The sequence below is a fragment of the Capricornis sumatraensis genome, chromosome 15 (genome assembly GCF_032405125.1).
Source record: "Capricornis sumatraensis isolate serow.1 chromosome 15, serow.2, whole genome shotgun sequence".
Lineage (NCBI taxonomy): Eukaryota > Metazoa > Chordata > Mammalia > Artiodactyla > Bovidae > Capricornis > Capricornis sumatraensis.
This window is the reverse complement of record NC_091083.1, coordinates 82,809,094-82,830,252: the sequence shown is the minus strand read 5'-3', so window position 1 is coordinate 82,830,252 and position 21,159 is coordinate 82,809,094. Positions and strand designations below refer to the sequence as shown.

At 49.1% G+C, this 21,159-nt stretch overlaps 1 protein-coding gene across 2 annotated transcripts; it reads left to right on the top strand.

The window, feature by feature from the left end:
- The first annotated feature begins 4,638 nt into the window (after positions 1 to 4,638).
- On the top strand, positions 4,639 to 20,140 carry SALL4 (spalt like transcription factor 4). 2 transcript variants are annotated; one of them, XM_068987755.1, is made up of 4 exons: positions 4,639 to 4,768; positions 14,523 to 15,581; positions 17,735 to 18,015; positions 19,721 to 20,140. In XM_068987755.1, the coding sequence occupies exons 1-4, from the start codon at positions 4,639 to 4,641 to the stop codon at positions 20,138 to 20,140; spliced, it is 1,890 nt and encodes a 629-aa protein (XP_068843856.1). The 2 variants fall into 2 exon arrangements, with proteins under 2 accessions (XP_068843856.1, XP_068843855.1); XM_068987754.1 differs by having other exon boundaries at positions 14,523 to 16,904.
- Positions 20,141 to 21,159: the final 1,019 nt, after the last annotated feature.

The window sequence follows — 21,159 nt, the reverse complement described above, 5'->3', positions numbered from 1 at the left end:
GAATCCATGTAGGAAAAAAGTACACAGGTAATTATGGCTCTTTCAATTATAGGGACAACCAAATATCTAATCGGGAAGCCCAGATGGCTCAGTGGTAAAGAATCTGCCTACAATGCGGGAGACATGGGTTCCATCCTTGGGTCAGGGAGATCTCCCGGAGGAGGATGTGGCCACCCACTCCAGTGCTCTTGCCTGGGAAACCCCATGGACAGAGGAGCCTGGCGGGCTACAGTCCATGCGATGGTAAAGAGTCGGACATCACTGAGCACTCAACGTAACATAAATACCTACTCACCTTCTTAACAACAGCTTCGTTTAGGCCTGCTGTACATATCACAAAATTCACCCACTATAGGCGTACACCGGTGATTTTTAATAAATACATATGGCTGGGCAGCCATCAGTTTGTAATTGCCTTTTTTTCCACTTGTGGTAGGATATACATACCATAAAATGTCACCATTTAACCGTCTTTAAAAAGGTAAACTCATCAGTGGTAAGCAGGACATTCATATCACTTTACAGTCTCCAGCACTCTCTGCATCTTGCAAAACTGAAACTCCGTACCCTTAGACAACAACTCCCCAATTCCCCCTCCACCCAGCCCCTGGTGGTCACCCCTCTACTTTCTGTCCGCATGATTGTGACTTCTCTAGGTACCTCATAGAACTGGAATCGTATTTGTCCTTGTGGGACTGGTTTATTTCCCTTCGCGTAATATCTTCAAGGTTCATCCAGGCTGTAGCAAGTCAGAGTTTCTTTCATTTCTAAGGGTGAATAATATTTCATCGTATGTAGACACCGCAGTCTGTTTAGCCAGTAACTTGTTGAGGGACTCTTGGGTTGTGTCCGCCTTCTAGCTCCTGTGAATATGGGCGAACAGGCTTCTGTTGACGTCCCGGCTTTCAGTTCTTTCAGCTACATACACAAAAATGGAAATGCTGGATCCTATGGTAATTCTATTTTGATTTTTTAAGAAACCACGACAGTTGCGCACTGTACATTTCCATCAATGGTCAGTTCAGTTCAGTTCAGTCGCTCAGTCGTGTCCGACTCTTTGTGACCCCATGGACCGCAGCACGCCAGGCCTCCCTGTCCATCACCAACTCCCGGAGGTTGCTCGAGCTCATGTCCATCGATTTGGTGATTCCATCCAACCGTCTCATCCTCTGCTGTCCCCTTCTTCTCCTGCCCCGAGTCCCTCCCAGCATCAGGGTCTTTTCCAGTGAGTCAGTTCTTCGCATCAGGTGGCCAAAGTATTAGAGTCTCAGCCTCAGCCTCAGCTTCACCATCAATGGTAATTGGCTTTTAATACCCTGTTTTATATTCAGCCCCCCAAAATCCTTCTCCAAAGTCACTGACTGTGACTTCCGTGTTCTGTTATGATGGTTGTGCTAGAGACACAGGGGTGAAGGTGTCTGCCCTCGTGGAGCCTGCACTGTGCAAAACCAATCATAAATGCATATACCATTCAATCTATAATTATACATTTTGAACTATGCTATAAAAGGAAAGAATTGGCTTCTGAAAGATCTAGACTAACAGGCGAGACTGTTCTAATTTGGATGAGAACAAACCAGTTTTAGGAAGAAAAATTCGAACTGAGACTGGAGGCTTAGTAGAAATGGGCAGGTGAAGAGAGGCAAAGAACAGGAGGGGAGAAAGTTCCTTGCAGAACACAACAGAGGTAGGATTCTGTGGAGTTGGAAGGTTTGAGTTCCACAGATGACTATACCTTTAACTGGAAAGTTCCTGAATTTATACCTTCAGCATACAACTGTTAGTACCCAGGAGGCATTGGATGAAATGGGAATAAAAAAGGATTTTAATGATGATAAAATGGGATTATATATCCCAAATACCCTTAAACACGATAAAGCCTCAGTATTCATAGACTGCTTGTGGAAAGGTATAAAAGAAGTCAATTTCCCGACAATTTCTGTCTGGGGCAAACAGGGAGAAGAACCTGATTATACACAAACCCAGTCATCTAACAAAAGGCATTACAAAGTTTAATCCTGTGCAGCGATCTTTTTTTTTTTCTCTTCCCTGACTCTTATCACACGTTCAGGTCTTTCGGTTGTTTAAGGAATATTAAATAATCAAAAAATTACCTTGGCTTAGCGACTAGCCTTCCGCACCACTCACCCCCCTCCGCTTTGTTCTGAGGTCTTACTTTTCCTCTGGATTTCTAGCTGCTGGCTGCAGCTCATCAGTTGGAGGTAGATTTGAAAACTGTACTGGGTCTTTCTTTTCAATATTCATGGAAGATTTTCCTTTGGGGAAAACTTCTCTTTGGCTTTATCTGTCGAAGTTATTTCTGCAGACCCTGGATTTTTCAGGACAGGCTTACTGTAATGTGTTTCATTTACCACAATATTTTCTTGTTTGGCTATCTTGTCTATATTCAGCTACAGCTGGATAATGGGCATCGGGGCGTGATAAAAGAATTTTGAAGTTGGGCTTAGGGATTGAGCTCACCCGCTTCTTAATTATGTTACTTCAGGTCCTTACACCTCAGTTTCCTCGTTTTCAAAATGGACACAACAATGCCTCTATCTTAGAAGAGAAAACTAGGGAGTGTCCATCTCTCGAAGTCTGTGGTGCATGCCAGGGGCTCAATCAACTGTTATTATTATCACTTGGAGACTCACCCGACACACTTTTACTACCTTGTTCTAAGCAGAACCGACTACCATGTTTTCATTGTCACCAACTAAAATAAGTAAATATAAACACCTACATGTGAAATGAACTTTTCCTTAAACCACTAATATTTCATGAGCTGTAAGCCTCTGTGCACATGCGTTTACACTGGTAAGTTACATCGCCTACCTTACACAGAAAAGGTGTTGGGAATATAAGCAGATTAGTCAGCGAGGCAGGCGTTAATTGGCTTTTTTACTCAGTATGAGAATGCTAAACAGCTTCCATGTATTATGAAACCAAATTCTTACCTTTCCAACTTGGGCTGTTGACTGTAATTCTATCTTTTCTGGTTTAGGGAACTTAAACCAATTTCAAGTATTCAAACAAAGACTCAAAAACTGGAAGTTAACCTCACTTCCTTCAGTAAGTTTTTATTGATGACCATGAATATCAAAAAGATGATCAAGCTGATTTATTTTCTGCCTTGGGTTGTCCAAACAACCAGGTGAACACATTTATCAGCTTAGGATTCTATTTTGCTTGCATTCCCAAGGAGCTTACAAGAAACTGTTACAAGCTGGGAACCTGATGAATAACTAATCAAGAAAATACAGTGCACAAATGTGGAAGAAGGGTTTATAATTGCTTAGTTCCTTACAGTGGAGTCAGTGCTAAATTAAGACACACGCAGAAAGATACCAGGGAATTACTGAATCAAAGACTTGGAAGGCTGAATATTTCATCATTTATTCAGCATTTATTGACATCATGCAAAGCAGTTAATGGAATAAAATACATCGAGATTTACTATAGTTTTTTATACATAGAATATTATACACACATACACAATTTTAGAAGATTTCAGACGTCTCCGTGTCAGGATGAGGCAATCACTTTGAACTATACACATCTTTTCGACAGTAAAGCTGGTATAGCAAAAAATTCCAATAATGGCTCGTTTGGCAACACCCAGTTTCTCTGACAATGCTCATTGCTCATCCATGGGAGAGGACTGTCTCAATTATAAAATGATGTTAGCAGACTTTTATGGCTTGTAGGGGAAAAAACGCAGCCTCTCCATGTTTCCATAGTATCTCTGACTATACTTGTTTTTAATCCGCTTTTTCTATATTTAGTATCCAGTCATTTTAAAGTTAAAAAAAAAAATCAAGATTTGCACTGTAACAAAAAACCCAGACTTTGTGAGTATGAATCCTGGAGGTTATTATTTAGCATTTAAAGGAAATAAATCATGGCGAGGGGCTACTCTGAAATTTGGGAAATTTGAAGGCCACCTTAAGCGTTGAGATGAGGGGGGAAGGTTGAATATACCGCCATTCTTCGGATATCTCAAAACTCAATTTAAACATTTCAATGAAAAAGGAGATGGGAGGGGACAAGGGTCAAATCTCAGGGTTTTTTGTTTGTTTATTTTTTTGTTAGAGGTAAAAATTGAGACAAAATATTTCACTGAAAAGACCGTCCTCCCCAGCTTGCGCGGATATCAACCTTACAAAAGTAATTTTTGGAGCACACTACCAAATACGCTTGTTCCAAAACTGTTATGGAAACTCCTAGTTTTTAGTAAGTACACAATTATTTCTCTCTTTCTCTCCCAGAACTCAGATAGCTGAAGGCGAGGATGGTCCCCCCTCGGATTTCGCCCAGCACCCAGCCAATCTGAGCCCGAATGCTAATTAGTTGCTCTCCCCAGATGAACACGCCTTTGTCGCTTGTAGGGCCGGACTACAAAGCCCAGAATGCCTCGCCCCTCCCTGATCAATGAGGACTTATTTAAATGATCTCTGAGGTCTTGGACCCAGGCCAATCAGCTGTCAGGGCTCATGATAAATCGCAATGCATTATTGATAATAATAATTACTGGGACATGCGCGTTCCGGCCGAAGGGGGGTAAATTTCCCAACTCCAGGAATTTGTGGCGGAGTGGGCAAATAACCGCGGCTCTCCAGGCGCCCCGATGCTCGCACCATGTCGAGGCGCAAGCAGGCGAAGCCCCAGCACATCAACTCGGAGGAGGATCAGGGCGAGCGGCAGCCGCAGCAGCCGGCCCCCGAGTGTGCAGATGCGGCCCCAGCGGCGCCGGCGGCGGGGGCGCCGGGTGAGTGGGGCTGGGGGGCGCGCGCCCCGGGCGGGCAGCTTCTTAGACGCTCGCCCGCCCCTCGGAGGCGCGGGCTTCGGCGAGGCCGCGGCTCCCTCCGCAGATTCGGGAACTTGGATCCGGGGGCTTAGTTCCAGGGGCGAACCGGCAGCCTGGTTCCCCACCCCCACCCCCGCCCTCGTTAATTTTGCACTTTTTCTCGCTTCTCTCTCGTGGAAGTTTCACCCCCAGGTCTCGCTCTTACTGTAGGAGTGACCCCGAGCCTCTGCCTGCCCCTCGTTCCCGAGAGGTCCCCTTCTCCTCGTCCTCTGCCCCTCTCTTAATTGGCTGCACTCCCCTCACTAGTAACCTCCCCCCCACACTTGTAACTTAGGCCCCCCTCCTCCCTCCCTGGCGCCGCTTTTAAAAGAAAAGACCCCGGGGGTCCCCACTCTATTCCCTCACCGTTGGGGGCTTTTCTAGGCGGCTGGGGAAGGGGCGCACCTTTGGAAGACCCCCCGGGGGCGGCCGATCGGTTGCACGCGCCCCTCCCGTGCCGTGAGGGGGAGGGGGCGCGACCTCTCCCCACCCCCCAGGAGCTGGGGTGCGGGCCACCCGCGCTGCGGAGGGGACTGAGGGCCGGAAGAAGTGGAGGACGAGGGCACAAGATTGCCTTCTTTTCCGTTTCAAAATTTTCTTTTTTTGGTTTCCCTCTTTTCTCCCGGGGCTACGCCGCCTGCCGATCTTCGCCCTAACCTTTCGGGGCCTGACCTCCAGCCATCTTTGATTTCCGACTTCCTAAAAATAACCGCGGGCGGTGGGAGGGGTGCGGGCCCCCGGGCGCGGGGGTCGCGCGCGCTCTGCAGTCCCGCTGGGGTGCACCCGCCTGGCGTTGCGCGTGCTTTTCTGGCGCGCCCCGCTTTCCGAAAAGCGCGCCCCGGGGGCCGGAGGGGAGAGGTCGCGCCAGGGCTGGGCGGTCGCGGGCAGGGCGAGCTCCCAGGGGCTGACCCGGCCCACGCTTCCGCGCCGCGCCTCTCCGGGGTCGGGAAGAGTTCGGGACCCCCAGCCCAGTCGGAGCGGCCGAGCGGACTCCTCTCTCCCTAGTCATTTAACCTCGGGGGCTTTAGGAGCGAGTCGCTTTCTCACTATCTCCCCTCCGCCCTGGCCCGCCAAATTGTCGCCTGATAAGTTTTTCGCGTACGCGTGGGGGGAGGGGGCGTCTTTAAGCTCCTCTCAGGCCTTGTGGGTGGCTTCGCTCCCCTCGCCGCCTGCTTTCTAATTTCCCAGCGGGTGATGGGGGTGCGCGCGGCGACCCCAGTCGCTTCAGTCCACTACAAGGAGGGGAAGAGCCGTCGCCGCTTTTTGGTTACCGTACCCTTTATTTCGGGGAGGGAATGGGATACATTTTCTGAGTCTATAACATAATGTAAATCCCTATTTCCCCCCCTCCTCCCCAAATAATCTTTCTCCAGGGCAAGTTAAACAGATCGGCTTGACCAGAGGGGCGGCTCAGCGGTTTTTGGGGCGTCGGATGGTCAGGGCAGCGCGCACCGGAGGTCGGGGGAGGGCGGCCTCTCTTTGTGCCTTGGGAGGGGGGTGGGGGGGAAGGACGGAGAGGCTTCGTTGCCTGGCCCACCTGGAACAAAAGGGTTAACCCTCCGCCCGCCCGCTTCCTCCCGGGAAGGAGGGGCGAGCTCCTGGCTCTGACCCCTCCCCTGGTCCTGCTCTGACCTCCCCTTCCCCCTACCCGCTTCGTTTTGGGTGGGCGCACTCTTAGTGCGGCTTTTGGTGGGATTTGGCATCTTAGGGGGAGCTGGTTACGGGGGGCGAGGGGACGTTCTTAAATGAACGCTAGCTGGAGTCGGCCACCAGTCCACCCGAGCTGGTTGGGATCGCGAGCCTGGCCGTGCGCTCCCTCCACAATTGGGGAGGGGGAGTTGCTATTGATCGCTGGGGTTGCGGTGGCCGCTGAGCTGCGCGCGGGCGTCCCCTGGAGGCCCAGCCGGGAACCTCACGCTCTGCTGAGAGGCGGGTCCTCTCGCAGGTACCGGCTCCCACCTGATGGGAGGGACGCACTGGGGCTGGGGGTTGAAAATCTCTGGGCTGGGCGCTCCTCGGGACGCCAGTCAGTTCTTAGTGCTTTCCCCGGCGGTGCCGAAGTTTCTTTGCCAAGTCTTTAGCATTCTTGGAAAGAATTCTTCGATCCTAGTATGTGTTTGCAGAGCCCCCAGTTGCCGCCGTGAAACAGAAGGTAGTAGTAGTACATTCCCAAGCAGTTCATTCTAATGGATACATTTTGTGTTTGAGCCCCCGTTTGCGTGTATGCGTATAATTAAAGACATCCAGTTTAGACTGATCTTATAGTGCACAGCCGATTTGAGACCACTTAAAAAAGAAATGCACTTTTTGAGGGAGGAAAATGAAGTTTGGCGATCAGTTAGATCCAGAACGTCTGCAGGTGGTCAGGGGACTAAGGCCACGTACAGGAAAATTAGCCTTTTTTTCAAAAGAGGTTCAAATGCCCTTTGTGCTAAACTGGATGACAACCATCAACGATTAAGATTCCCCAAATTCAAATAACCACTTAGCCCCAGTTTCTAAACTGAAATGACCTACATCTGCGGTAAGGAGGCAGAATGGGACGCTTGGAAGTTTCTGTTTTAATTGAGGGAAAGGGAAATCTTGGTGACAGTAGCCTCCGTGAATGTTGCAGGCCAAGTTTCTGCATTTGCATCTGGCTTTCTGAAAGAGAAGGGCTACAGCTTGCCCACACCTCTTTTGTTCCGTTAAAAGTTGCACAAATCGGTGCTAGCTGATCCTTCAAGCCCCTTCAGCCTTCCTCTTGTTAGGGAGCCATCTTGGGAGGGAGGGATAGAATTAATGCTTCCTCTTTTTAAATGAAATGAATTTTTTTTGTAAGGTGTAAGAGTGAGGTGTGCATTCCAATCTGGTTGTAAGACTTTCAGCTGCGTAAGCTTTGATTTCTGAGCTTCTGGGTTCTTTCTCTGTACCAGGGAGATGAACCACCCTATTTAGATAGTTTCAACTATAGAAGGCCCACTGTGTGCTGGAAATGTGATCGGTAATTATTTACGCAAAATAAAAATTAAAAAGTTGTGTCAGGACAGCTGAACTGCCAAAGTGGGATGATTCTGCAGTTTTATCTGTAGCCCACACCACGCTGGAGACCTCACGTACATTACTTTTGACTTTTTTGTTTTTGCTAAGTTTAAACTTCAGCTCCTGGTTGCAATGGCTTGCCCAGAGTTTCCTTGTCCTGTTTGATTTGAGCTGTGCTCTAAATCCAAGAAGTTGTGTTTATGGTGGTTTTAGAGGAGTTGGGTTATGGGATGGGATTATTCTATCAGTATTCTATCAGATGGAGGAGCCGGGCTGCTGTAGGCTTTAGAATAAGGGGTCCCGGGAAGCAATTTGGAAGTTAAACAGAGTTTGCATTTGGTGCTCCAGGCTTTACTGCCTTGGAAAAAATGATGGAAAGAGTTTAAGATACCCCTTTTTCATCACCCTTCACCTGTGTGCTTTTGATTGTTTAAAAAAGCATCTAAAGCATCTTTAGAAGCCTCTAAATCCAGATAAGAACTGCATCTCCAATCATTGCCATCCATTTTTCCCCCCAAATTTCGAGTCCATGTCAGGTATTGTTCTAAGGGGTTCTGGGGAAGGAGATAGCAAAAACTGCCTGCGTGAAGTTAACAACTTGCTTTTAAAAGATGAGCTCCAGTTGAGGAAAAGTGGGACCTATCTCTAGCATAAACAGCAGAGCTTGCACACGTTAGCAGAAAACTTTGATTTTTTTACTTCTTCCTTTTCAGCAAACTTGAATTTTGATTCAGGACAGTTTGGAACAATTTCTTTTTTTACCTTTATTAAATGGAAACTTAATTACAGCTTTAATTTCCCACCTACAAATTAAGTTAAAGGCGTTTCTCAGATTGCTGAATGCACATGTAAAATTAAACTGGTTTAATTTTAAGCGCTTTTTTTTGAACTGGTTCAGTACTTAAGGACATCTCAATTTCCTTTTGTTTTTTGGTAAGCAGTTATCCTGCTGGTGGGGGTGTGGAGTAAGAGATATTAAGTACTTTAGATAATCTACTCATTGTAGTTCTTTTAATATAGGAATGGGAGGAAAAAAAGATAAGCTTCAGGCATAATGCTTGTCTCAAGATATACGGTTGGTTTCTTAAGCATTTTCATAGGCTTCAGAATTTGATTGGCCTCTGGCAGATGAGCTTTTCTTGCTATACAATAGTAAGAGTATTTTCTATCCATTTGGCAGTGATTGAATCTAAGCCCCCTGCTGGGTTTACTGCATTCTTCCAACTTATTGGATAACTAGATGCTGAGAGATAACATTCCTAAAATTCGGGAGTGGGGGTGGGGTGGAAGGATGGAAGATCTAGTTGCTGTAATCCCTCTGAACTTTGCTTTTTCTTTTCGGGAAGGGTTAACTTAAGCATACCCAGCGATTGTTCATAACAGAGTCCTGTTACTTTTGGGCAAATACGCTTTCAGTATTTGCCAATGGTGGTCTGGATGTTGAAGTACTTTACTGCACCAGCAAACAGAGCTCCTGCTGTTTGAAGGCTCAGAGTGGGATGTTGCCAGTATTGCTTGGAGGCTGCAGAAGAGGCGAGCCTGTGTATACAGGGCCTGCAAGCTGGTATTCAGGTTGTAAATCACTCTTGGGAACTGCTAGGTCCTTCTGGGGCAGGGAGCTTAACCTTTTTTGTGCCACAGTTCCCCTCCTCCAACAGAAATCTTGAACCGCGTACAGTGAGATACACAGAAATACCCAGGAGATAAATCACGTTGAGATACACTGACCAGAAATGATTGGAAACATTTGTGATACAGTAATAGGTGCTTCTTTATGAACACAGTAAAGGAGATCTAGCAGTCAGTCAGGTAACCAGAATTTCCAGCAACACAACCGCATTAACCTCATAGGAAAATACCTGCTTTCTGTTGACGACCTAGGCACGAGCTCTGCAAATACTGCCAAGGTGTGCGCTCAATGCTCACGATTGAAAGAATATTGTCTGTGTGGGGGTGAAAACTTTCTGGGGGGGAGAGGGAGACAAAAACGTATATTTGGGACTTCCCTGGTGTTCCACTGCACTGGGCACAGGTTCTTAAGATCCTGTGTGCTGTGCATCCTGGCCAAAAAAAAAAAAAAAAAGAAAATTATGGGTGTTAACAGTGGTTTGTGGTCTTCCAAAGGATCATAGTGCGTAAACAGATATACAGTATGTTTGTGGTATTAAAGTTTTGGACTGGGTCGGGGGGAGAGGAGGGGGAAAAATGCTTTAAAAGCTTTCCTAGAGGGGTAAAAGGAAAAAAGAAAGTGTTCTAGCAGAAAGAGTAATAAATGAGGCCGCTAACTTTAGTGTCTTTTTAAATGTATTTAAGACTAGAGTCCCTGCTCTTGTGTTTTCTAGTGAACAGTGTGGCACCTTGAGTCATTTATTCCTGAGCCTCAGTTTCCACGCTTGCATATTGGAAGCAAAGATGCTTGTCTGTGTGGCTGCAAAGATAAATGAGTTAAGGTGGGGGAGTCTGCATTGGGTGCTCTGTGGCAACGTATGGGGGATGGTCGTAGTTGTGCTTTGGCGCTTAACAAGCAGAATGGGCATTTGTACACGGGCTTTGCTAGAGATTTCCAGAAGTAGCATGGCTGAGACGAGAGAGGAGGGGTGTAACATGCTAATTAAAAAAAAAAAAAAGAGCCAAAAGTGTATACATTTTGAAGTTTCTCTTCCACCCCAGGCCTATGCTGCAGAGGCCAGGGACCAGCCTTAGCAACACTTATTTCAGAAGTTTCCCACGGACATGTTTATGTCTATTCCCAAACATGGCAGGGGGGAAGCACATTATGTGTACAGCCTGTTGTCTGCGTTTTTTCTTCCTTTTGAAATCACACTTGAGTGGTTGTCCTATAGAGCAAGCACCTGTAGTAAAGAGCTACAAAGTAGTCATCTTTTTTCTCTACCCTGGTTTATTTCATCAGAATCTTGCTGATGAACCACAGTGTGTCCATTTTTGTTTGGGCTGTTTATTGCTATGAGACCTGAACCCTGGCATCACAGAAAGTAAATTCCTACCAAGGGAGTTGCTGGGTGGAAGAATTGCACTATAATGATGGCGGTGGTGGATTGTACTCTGAAAAAGTTGTATCTATTTATGCATTTTCCTGGCTGGTATATTTCCCTCCCAAGAGAAACTTTCTAAGTTTCCCTTGAAAAGTTCTTGACACATAATTGCCAGAGTTGCACTTCCAGAAAGATGGTGCCACTTAACACACCTCCACAAGCATCCCATTACAAATGTACAGGTAGATAGATACACCATCTTAATGATTCTGGGAACTAATGAATACTTTTAACTTGATTCTTGGGAATTTGGTTGCTTTAGAGCAGTTGTGGAGTTGGAAGGAAGGTGGTACCTACCTACTGTTCCCCATGGAAATAGCTGGGGTGGATTGTGTCTTAACCCTCCCTGTCCCGCCCCCACCCCAACCTGCTCCTTTAAGCCTTCCTGTCCTCCCCAGGGGTTTCTGCAAGAGGCAAGATAGTTGCCATCTCAGTAGAAGAACTTAGTAGGGGAGGAAGAAGTGCATGAATGAAGAGTTCAAAGGGAGAATCTGCACATGCCTGGCTCTTTTGCTTTACCGCCTCGGGGAAGTGAATGTCCCGTGCCTCAGTTTCCCCCTCTGTTAAATGTAATAGTCTCTTTTGTTAATTGCTAATAACATAAATTACACCTGTACATAGTAAGTGCTCAAAAGTTATCTATGACTACATTTTTTATTGTGTTGTCTTGGGTAAAAGTCACATCTAGGAGTCTGTTTTTCTCATCCATAAATGGGGCTGGTGTTTAATAGGATTGGATGGATGTAGCGTGGACCACGGGGCACCTAGAGGTTCTAGTCTGGACCGTTGGGGACTACCAGGCTGCTCGTCTTTGCATCATCAGACCCCTAGCCCTGCCTTGCACTCAGTAGGAAGTGAGAAGGGTTGTTAAAATGAGTGAGGCTTTAAGTGACTGTTGTAAGTCTTATTTTCAGCAGCCCTAGTTGCCCAGGTAACCAAGCCACAGAAATAGACAAGGTGAGGAAATTGATGTTCACTGAACACCTACAGTATGCACTTTCCCCAGATCCTAGGATGGTGCCAGGCTTGTAGTCAGCACTCACAAACACTTACTAATCACATGACTTAACCCAGGCATCTACCTTATGTAGCAGTCATGATTGTACACATTTAATAGAAATCCTGGGGGATAAACCTACCATATCAAACCTGTGAATGATAGATTACTATAATTTCTGTTTTCTTTCCCTTGGTTCATCCACACACACCTTGCTAAACTTCTGATTATTACCTAGTCTGAAATTAGGAAAGATTAAGTCAATTTATTAAGGCTATGCTGTGGAAATTTAAGAGTCAGTGTTTGAAAGTCTGTTGGAAAGTATAGATCTTAAGAGAAATACACTGTTTCAAGATCAATCCCTCCCCCAAATTGTTGACTGACTCCTCAGTCAAAACCGGTGGTGTTGGGAAATGTAATACCCCAAGAAGAGGCAAAATAGGTTCATTTATTTTTTAAAAGTGATTATTTTATTTAAAAAATAATATTTCCTGACATGGCCGTTTCCCCATTCATTTGTACATTTCAAAGAGGTGTTTTTTGTTTTAAACAAAAGTGGTCACTTGTTGCATACAGTTCTGTAACCTACTTCCACCTAATTTCTGTCTCCGAATTCAGGACATACGGAAATTCTACATTGCTTCCATACTGTGGGTATACCAAAATTTATATTCCACCTCCCTCCCTTTTTTTTTTGTGGCTGTAAACATTTCTGTGAAAAATACCCTTCTTTCTAGGTGGATCTTTGTATCCATATGCAAAGGTCTGTGACTTAGCTCAGCACACCTGGGACTGCTGCGTCTGAGGTGTGCCTGTGTGACTTCTCGGATCAGGGTGTACATACAGCAGAACAGCCAGGAAATGGAAACAGTCAAGTCGGTTACGGAGTCTCCACTCGCCAGGGCCCAGGCAGCTGGCCATAGTATGGCTGCCCAGTAGGTGTTTTGACCAGCAGATTGGCAGTCACTGTGAAGGAAATGGGACCCAATTGGCAAAAGGAACCCAGGGATCAATCATTTTTAGGAACAGAACTGCCCAGACTATGAAGGTTGTATCAAACGGAGGGCGAGGAGGAAATTCTGTCCTTCCATCCTTTCCTGCTTGTCTCTGGCTTCTTTGCTCAATGGCTTGTTAATCCTTTAATGTCACGCTAAGGCATTTCTACAGGTTTTCCATAATCAGGAAGGTCAGTCAAGTCTTTTTCTTGGACGTGCAATCTTTCCTTTTCTTTTTTTTTCAGTCCCCACCCCCCCCACCCGCCCCCGACACACACATAAAAAACACTCCTTGGTGTATCGGTTTTGTCTTATTTAGGTCTCCACATTTTAGGTGAATTTAGTACCACCATCGTAGTTCTTGGCACCTTTAAACTTCCACGGTCTCTGGTGGGAAGGTAGAGTTCCCACTTTGTCTGAAGGAGTGATTTATTGCAGTTTCACTTCTGATGGATCCAAGGTGGAGATGAACAGCAGGCTTCCAGTGTCATTTTAATGGATGACATGAAATCCATTTGCTTTTGTAAGCCAGCTCTGAGGTGGGGCAGAGAGCTCCGTGGGGATTATTTTAGTAAATTCTATTGAGTTTCCCAGCACTGCCTTAATAATAAGTTGGTACAGATTACTAGATGGCCAGTGCAGGGGATGCAAGATACCCAACTTCAGTCCCTGGGTCGGGAAGATCCCCAGCAGAAGGAAATGGCAACCCACTCCAGTACTCATGCCTGGAAAATTCCACAGACAGAGGAGCCTGGCAGGCTACGGCCATGGGGTTGCGAAGAGTCGAGCGTGACTTAGGGAATGAGCACCCACTAGATTGCCCAAGACAAGTCTGTCTGCACTGTTCTGGAGGCTGGACCCCTGAGGCTGAGGAGCAGCAGGGTCATTTTCTCTTGGAGGCTCCAAGGCGAGTGTGGACCACACAGCCTGCTTGCTGCCTTCTGTTGGGTCCAGCATCCTTGGCTTAGAGCTTTGTATCTCCTGCCTTGGCCTAACACGGCCTTATTCTGTCACGTCTTTTTTTTGTTTGTTTTGATTTCTACTTATTTTTGGCTGCCGTGGGTCCCTGTTGCTGCATGCCGGCTTTCTCAAGTTGCGGTGCCAGGGCTTCTCACCATGTGGTGGTTTCTTGTTAGAGGACACAGGCTCTAGGCCCACGGGCTCAGTAGTTGCGGTACATGGCCTTTAATTGATTTGAGGCACGTAGAATCTTCCTGGACCAGGGGTTGAACCTGCGTCCCCTCCTTGGCAGGTGGATTCCTCACCACTGACCACCAGGGAAGTTTTCCTGTCTCTTTTCTCCTTAAGGACACCAGGCACTGGGCTTGGGCTCCACTCTATAATTAACAGTTGTACAGAGCCTCCCCCCCAGCCCCAACAAGAAGACCACGTGCACAGGGGAACGGGTTAGGATTGGATATTTGGGGGGGTTATGATTCCACCCACTACATGAACGGTTGGCTCACTGAGACCCTCATTCCATGGTCTCCTTGTTAGGACACAGATCATGAAGACCTCTGAATTGTGAGTTGTGGTTCTCCCCCCGCCAGAGACCGCCCTGTGACCTTCCTAGGGTGGAATTCTCATCTTCTCCTTCCCTCTCCTTGCAGGTGCTCCAATGAACTATCTTGGTGGTGGCGGCGGCGGCGGCGGCGGCGGCTGCAGCAGTGGCAACGACGAGCTGAATGGGGACGGAGCAGGGATAAAGCGGCCCCGGCGGGAGGAGACCCACGTCTGCGAGAAATGCTGTGCCGAGTTCTTCAGCTTCTCGGAGTTCTTGGACCACAAGAAAAATTGCACTAAAACGCCCCCCGTGCTCATCTTGAAGGACAGTGAGGGACCGATGTCGTCCGAAGACTTGTCGGGGACTGTGCTCAGCCCACAGCCGCCGAGCCCGGGCCGGAGGGAGGGCCACCGCGACGATGGCAGCGGCGGAGGGGGCCCCGGGGACGCGAGGGAGAAGCCGGGGGCGGAGTCGGTCCTGTATCTGAAGACAGAGGCCGCCCTGCCGCCCGCGCCGCAGGACATAAGCTACTTACCCAAAGGCAAGGTGGCCAACACCAACGTCACGCTTCAGGCGCTGCGCGGCACCAAGGTGGCGGTGAACCAGCGCAGCGCCGACGCGCCCCCGGCGCCCCTGCCCAGCGCCGGCAGCCTGCCCTGGGTCCTCGAGCAGATCCTGTGCCTCCAGCAGCAGCAGCTGCAGCAGATCCAGCTCACGGAGCAGATCCGGGTGCAGGTGAACATGTGGGCCTCGCACGCCCTCCACGCCGGCCACGCGGCCGACTCGCTGAAGACGCTCGGGGGCCACGTGTCGCAGCAGGTGTCGGCGGCCGTGGCCCTGCTCAGCCAGAAGGCGGGGAGCGCCGGGCTGCCCCTGGACGCCCTGAAGCCTGCCAAGCTACCTCACGCCAACGTCGCTTCCGCCGGCGGCTCCGCCTCCCCGGGGCTGCCGCCCTTCGCGCTGAAGCCGGACGCCACCCGGGTGCTCCCCGGCGTCCTGTCGCGCCTCCCCGGGGCGCTGCTCCCCCAGGCCCCGGGCTCTGTGCTCTTCCAGAGCCCCTTCTCCGCGGTGGCCTTAGACCCGTCCAAGAAAGGCAAAGGGAAGCCACCGAGTGTCTCCCCGGTGGAGGTCAAACTCAAGGACGAGGCTCTCTGCCGGCACAAGTGTAAGTACTGCAGCAAGGTTTTTGGGACTGATAGCTCCTTGCAGATCCACCTGCGCTCCCACACCGGAGAGAGGCCCTTCGTGTGCTCCGTGTGCGGCCACCGCTTCACCACCAAGGGCAACCTCAAGGTGCACTTCCACCGGCACCCCCAGGTGAAGGCTAACCCCCAGCTGTTGGCCGACTTCCACGACAAGACGGCGGTGGGCGGCGGCCTCCCCTTCGCGCTGGCCGGCCCCGCCCCCCTCGAGGAAGCCGGGCTCTCCCTAGACAGCAAACCCGCGCTCGCGGCGGGGACCCCCAGTGTCCTAGGGCTAGTTCAGAATCTCCCCTCGGGGCCTCACCCCAAGGACGTCAAAGGGGGCCCATTGCCCGGCGACCTGCAGCCCGGGCTGTCTCCGGAAAGCGAGGATGGCTCCATCCTGCCCGGGGTGGGGCCGACCCATCCGTCCCCCAGGGTCGGAGGCTTCCCAGGGGGTGGGCCGCCCGAGCCGGGGTCGGAGACCCTGAAGCTGCAGCGGCTGGTGGAGAACATAGACAAGGCCACCGCCGACCCCAACGAGTGTCTCATCTGCCACCGCGTCCTCAGCTGCCAGAGCTCACTCAAGATGCACTACCGCACGCACACCGGGGAGAGGCCCTTCCCGTGCAAGGTCTGCGGCCGCGCCTTCTCCACCAAAGGCAACCTGAAGACGCACCTGGGGGTGCACCGCACCAGCGCGTCGGTGAGGACGCAGCACTCCTGCCCGATCTGCCAGAAGAAGTTCACCAACGCGGTCCTGCTGCAGCAGCACATCCGCATGCACATGGGCGGCCAGATCCCCAACACGCCTCTGCCCGAGAGCCCCTGCGAGTTCGCGGGGCCCGAGCCCTCGGCGGCCGGGGAGAACGGCAGCCCCGGCGCGCCCGCTCACGACGGGGTCATGGAAGCCATCGACGTAGACGAAGCCTGCCCCCAGGAGGCCCCCAGCAGCTCCTTGAGGGTCCCCGGGCCCCTCGCCGGCATCCACGCGGCGTCCCCTACCCCGGGGCTGGCCACGGCGGCTTTGCTGGATGTCCCGGTGAAGGCGGGGCTCTCCGCGCTCGTCCTGCAGCGGCAGGGAAGCCGAGAAAACGGGTCCGCGGAGAGTGACGGCCTGACCAACGACGACGCCTCCTCGGTTATGGGTGACCCCGAGTGCGCCAGCCGAAGCCCAGACGTCCTGGAGGGCACGTCCTTCCAGGCGGTCTCGCCGGCCCATAGCCAGGCGGAGAGCGTCAAGTCCAAGTCTCCGGACGCCGACGGCAAAGGGGACGGCTCGGAGAGCAGCCGCACTGAGATGGAAGGTGATAGAGCTTTGGATTTCCCTTAGGTCCATTCGGGGCTCGAGGTCATCCGGAAGGAACCGGGGTGACCTTGACCGATGGAGAGTGAACTAGCTCCTCCGTAGGGCAATTAGTGACAACCTCTGTCATAGTCCTGACGTGCTTTTACTTAGGACAGTGTACTTTGCTCGGTTTTGATTTTTGTGTTGGAGGTCCTTGGTGGCCACACGGGGATTCTTTTGAGTTAATGCTATCCTAGAAGAGTATTTCAGGAAGTGGACACCAGTGAGATAATTCATAGTTCCTTGATTCAGAGATCCCGCTCCCTAATGTAGGAGTCACAGATGGGTAATTCTTGAGGGAGAAAAGAGAATCTAACCTATTTTAAGTTGTGGAATGCCTGTTGATGGCATTAATGGTCCAACGGAGGGGACACCTTTGTAGAATCGGAAAGATGGTGCCAGAGCAGACTCTAAAAGTACCTTGATGTGGGGATTGAACTTGGAATTGCGTTGCATGTGTTTCTGATGCTGATACCTTTTAAAATCCAAAATACTGGGTTGGCCAGAGGCTGTGTTCGGGCTTTTCCACCTCCTGTTTTGGGGAAACCCGAACGAATTTTTTGGCTCACCCAATAGGAAAATTCTTTTAAATGTTTGGAGTCGTCATTCTCTGTGTAGCTAAATAAGAAGAAAGCTGCTTCCAATGTGTAAATTTCCTGAAAGGTGTTTCCAGACTCTCAAACGTCGGGGCAGTCAGTGGTGGTCAAAACTCCTTTCTTGGTTTGAAGAATGAATGATGACGTGATGATAAAAGTTGTTTTTTTTTTTCTCTCTTTCCCCTGTGCGCAGGTCGGAGCAGTGTTCCATCGACATTTATCCGAGCCCAGCCAACCTATGTCAAAGTTGAAGTTCCTGGTGGGTTTGTGGGTCCCGCGACCATGTCCCCAGGTATGACGCCTCTGTTAGCAGCCCAGCCCCGACGACAGGCCAAGCAGCACGGCTGCACGAGGTGTGGGAAGAACTTCTCGTCGGCCAGCGCGCTTCAGATCCACGAGCGGACTCACACCGGTGAGAAGCCCTTTGTGTGCAACATATGTGGCCGTGCATTCACCACCAAAGGCAACTTGAAGGTGAGCTTCCTTAAGGCTTCAGCTGGGGGTTAGGGGGACCTCGGTGTTAAGCAGTGACATTCATCCGTAATAAATCCTTCCGTCAGGGCCAAGTGGGATATTACATCATGCCATGTCAAAACTGGCTCTTGAAATAGTATTTTCTTTTAATTTTTATTTTTACTTTATTTTACTTTACAATACTGTATTGGAAATAGTATTTTTTAAAAAGGAATAGTGGATAGGACTGCATGCTTCCACTGCTGGGCCCCAGGTTGAAGCCTAGGTTGGGGAACTAAGATCCTGCCAGCTCTGCAGTGCAATGGAAAAAAGAAAAAGGAAACAGGCTTCCTCACATTAGAGCATCTCTGAAGTTAGGATGTTAGTTGCCTTCATAAAATCCTGCAGATCTGGAAACGTAGATGGTGATTGTCATGTTCGTAATATAAAACTGATAAATCGATTATGGGTTTGTCTTGAGCTTTTAGACTGGACTACCTACCATGGTCTTCAGCTTTTTATTTTAAAAAAGGGATTTGAAAACTCAAAAGCCAAACTGGGAAGATAATTGCAGAAAGGAGGCCAGGTTGAAGAAGCAGGAGGCGTAGATTATCTTTGCTCCTCAGAAGAGTCCCTGTCTTGTTTGCCACCGTAGAGGAAATAACATTCATTCCTGGTGGCTTGTGTAACCTTCCCAGCTAGGCTTATTTTTTTCCTCAGCAATGATTGCTCCTGTTGACACTATGTATCTAGGTAATGTCAGCTCCATCAGGGCAGGGTCTGTTTTGTTCAAAAATTATAACTCAAATTTTTTATGTGGGTCAGTTCCCACAAAGGGGGAAGTTGCACAGAGATGCTCACACACTTTGCTAGCTTCTCCCGGTGGTAGAATTTTAATTTTGCGCAGCTGTAGAATGAATAGGCTTCTCAGGTGGCACTAGTGGTAAAGAACCCACCTGCCAGTGCAGGAAACATACAAGAGATCCCTGGGTCGGGCAGATCCCTTGCAGGAGGGCATGGCAACCCACTCCAGTATTCTTGCCTGGAGAATCCCATGGACAGAGGAGCCTGGAGGGCTACAGTCCATGGGGTTGGTCGCAAAGAGTTGGACACAACTGAATTGACTTAGCATGTGTGCATAGAATCAGTCGTAACCAGGGCGTTGGCACTGATGTAAGCTCCTGGTCTCACATATTTTCCCATTTCATCTGCGCTCAGTGTCTGTATGCCTTCGGTTCCATACCATTTGTTACCTCTGTAGGTGTGTGTGTTAACACATTGTAACCCTAGCACTCAAAACAATACTGTACTCCCTAGTAGGTGTTGACAGAAGTGCACGTGAATAGCGGATGGGGAAACTTGGTGTGTGCTTCCCCAACATTGCCTCTAGGGAGGAATGTCGGCCCATTGTTGCCAGATGGTCTGATTGTCGACCCCCCGCCATCCCCCGCCAAGAGAATAGATAATCTGGATTTTTAAATCTAATTTCTCTCTTGGCTGCTCTCTGCAGCTTGTGAGATCCTAGTTCCCTGATACAGGGTTTTAACCTGGGCCCCTCGCAGTGGGAGCATGGAGCCATAACCACTGGACCACCAAGGAATTCTCCGAAATCTAATTTTAAAATAGAAGTTTCGATGGGCCACACCTGTGGGCAGACTTGACTTTGATTGGCCTACATGCAAAAACCTCTGTTTTGGTGGAAACCTTTCTGTCCCTCTTCCCACAGGTCCATTACATGACACACGGGGCCAACAACAGCTCAGCACGCCGTGGCAGGAAGCTAGCCATCGAGAACACCATGGCTCTGTTAGGAACGGACGGAAAGAGGGTCCCCGAGATGTTTCCCAAGGAAATCATGGCCCCTTCGGTGAACGTGGACCCCGCCGTGTGGAACCAGTACGCCACCATGCTCAACGGTGGTCTGGCCATGAAGACCAACGAGATCTCCGTCATTCAGAGTGGCGGCATCCCCGCCCTCCCCGTGTCCCTGGGGGCCAGCTCCGTGGTGAGTAACACGGCCGCCTCCAAGATCGACGGCTCTCAGTCTGCCGCTGGTGCCGAGGTGGAGAAGCCAGGGACGGCCGACAACGCCCCCAAACACCAGTTCCCGCACCTCCTGGAAGAAAACAAGATCGCAGTCAGCTAAGCCGCAGGAGGACGCGCCTCCGAGGAGCAGTGCACGCAGTGACCTCTAGAGAACTGTATCTTTTTTTTTTGTTCTCTCTTTTTTTTTAAGGCCCCCATCTCCTCCAGTTTTCTTCCTGATGTGCAAATAATGTTTACAGTTGTGACCACAACCTCAGGCATGTCTTACAATCACAATGTTGCTATGCTGCTTTGCAAAAAAAGAAAAAAGAGAGGAAAAAAAAAAAAATTCTTACTAAAACAAATACTAGTATTTTTTTAAATTTTGGAAGAAAGCGGGTCTTGCAAAGTAGTTTTGTTACTTGCAACAAACTATATACATAAAAACCTTTGTACAACCTCGAGTAACTGTTTCCAAAGATGGTCACCTCTTTCAAGTTGGAAGGTATTGAACCACCATGGAGAAGACACCTGTTTCACCTGCTTGGGGTGGGGGGGGTGGCAGGGGGTGGGGTGGCTGTATGCTCGATTCTGTGGGGACTGGATTCGGGTAAGTGGACGTGGTCTGTCATCTGTTTCGGGACCCATTTTTGTATTCTCCCAACCCTGCACCCACTTCTCTCTTTTTTTTTTTTTTGAATGTATTTTTTTTTTTTTTTTTTGGAAAACCAAGGTTGTAGAATTCCAAAGTGTTTTTCAACCTTGGAACCTTAAGTAGGGTGCCCTCAAGTGGACTGATTTTAGTCCTTAGAGAGTCAATGTGTGTGTTGCTGCTTATTTAAATACAGTTCAGTTGGAGCCTCAAGAGTGCCAAGGTCCTCTCTACCCTTCCAGATGCCGCCTTCTTCCTAAAACCAGGAGAGGTGACCACCTGAGCAGGGGATCTCAGGTGATGTAATTTAGTCCACCCGTGCCTGCTCTGTTGAAGAGCTCGGTGTCCATTCTTGAAGAAACAAACTCGTGGAAGGGCATGTTTTCTTATTATATACTAAAAACTTACACTAATTTGTACCAACATTTCCTTGATTGTGACTTACGCCGAGTAATTATGAAGATTTTTTTTTTTTCTTCTGAGTATTG

Coding starts and splice junctions, on each gene's coding strand:
- SALL4 (XM_068987754.1), top strand. CDS start 4,639: ATGTCGAGGCGCAAGCAGGCGAAGCCCCAGCACATCAACTCGGAGGAG. Junction 4,769..14,522: donor GCCGGCGGCGGGGGCGCCGG/GTGAGTGGGGCT, acceptor CTCTCCTTGCAG/GTGCTCCAATGAACTATCTT. Junction 16,905..17,734: donor CAGCCGCACTGAGATGGAAG/GTGATAGAGCTT, acceptor CCCTGTGCGCAG/GTCGGAGCAGTGTTCCATCG.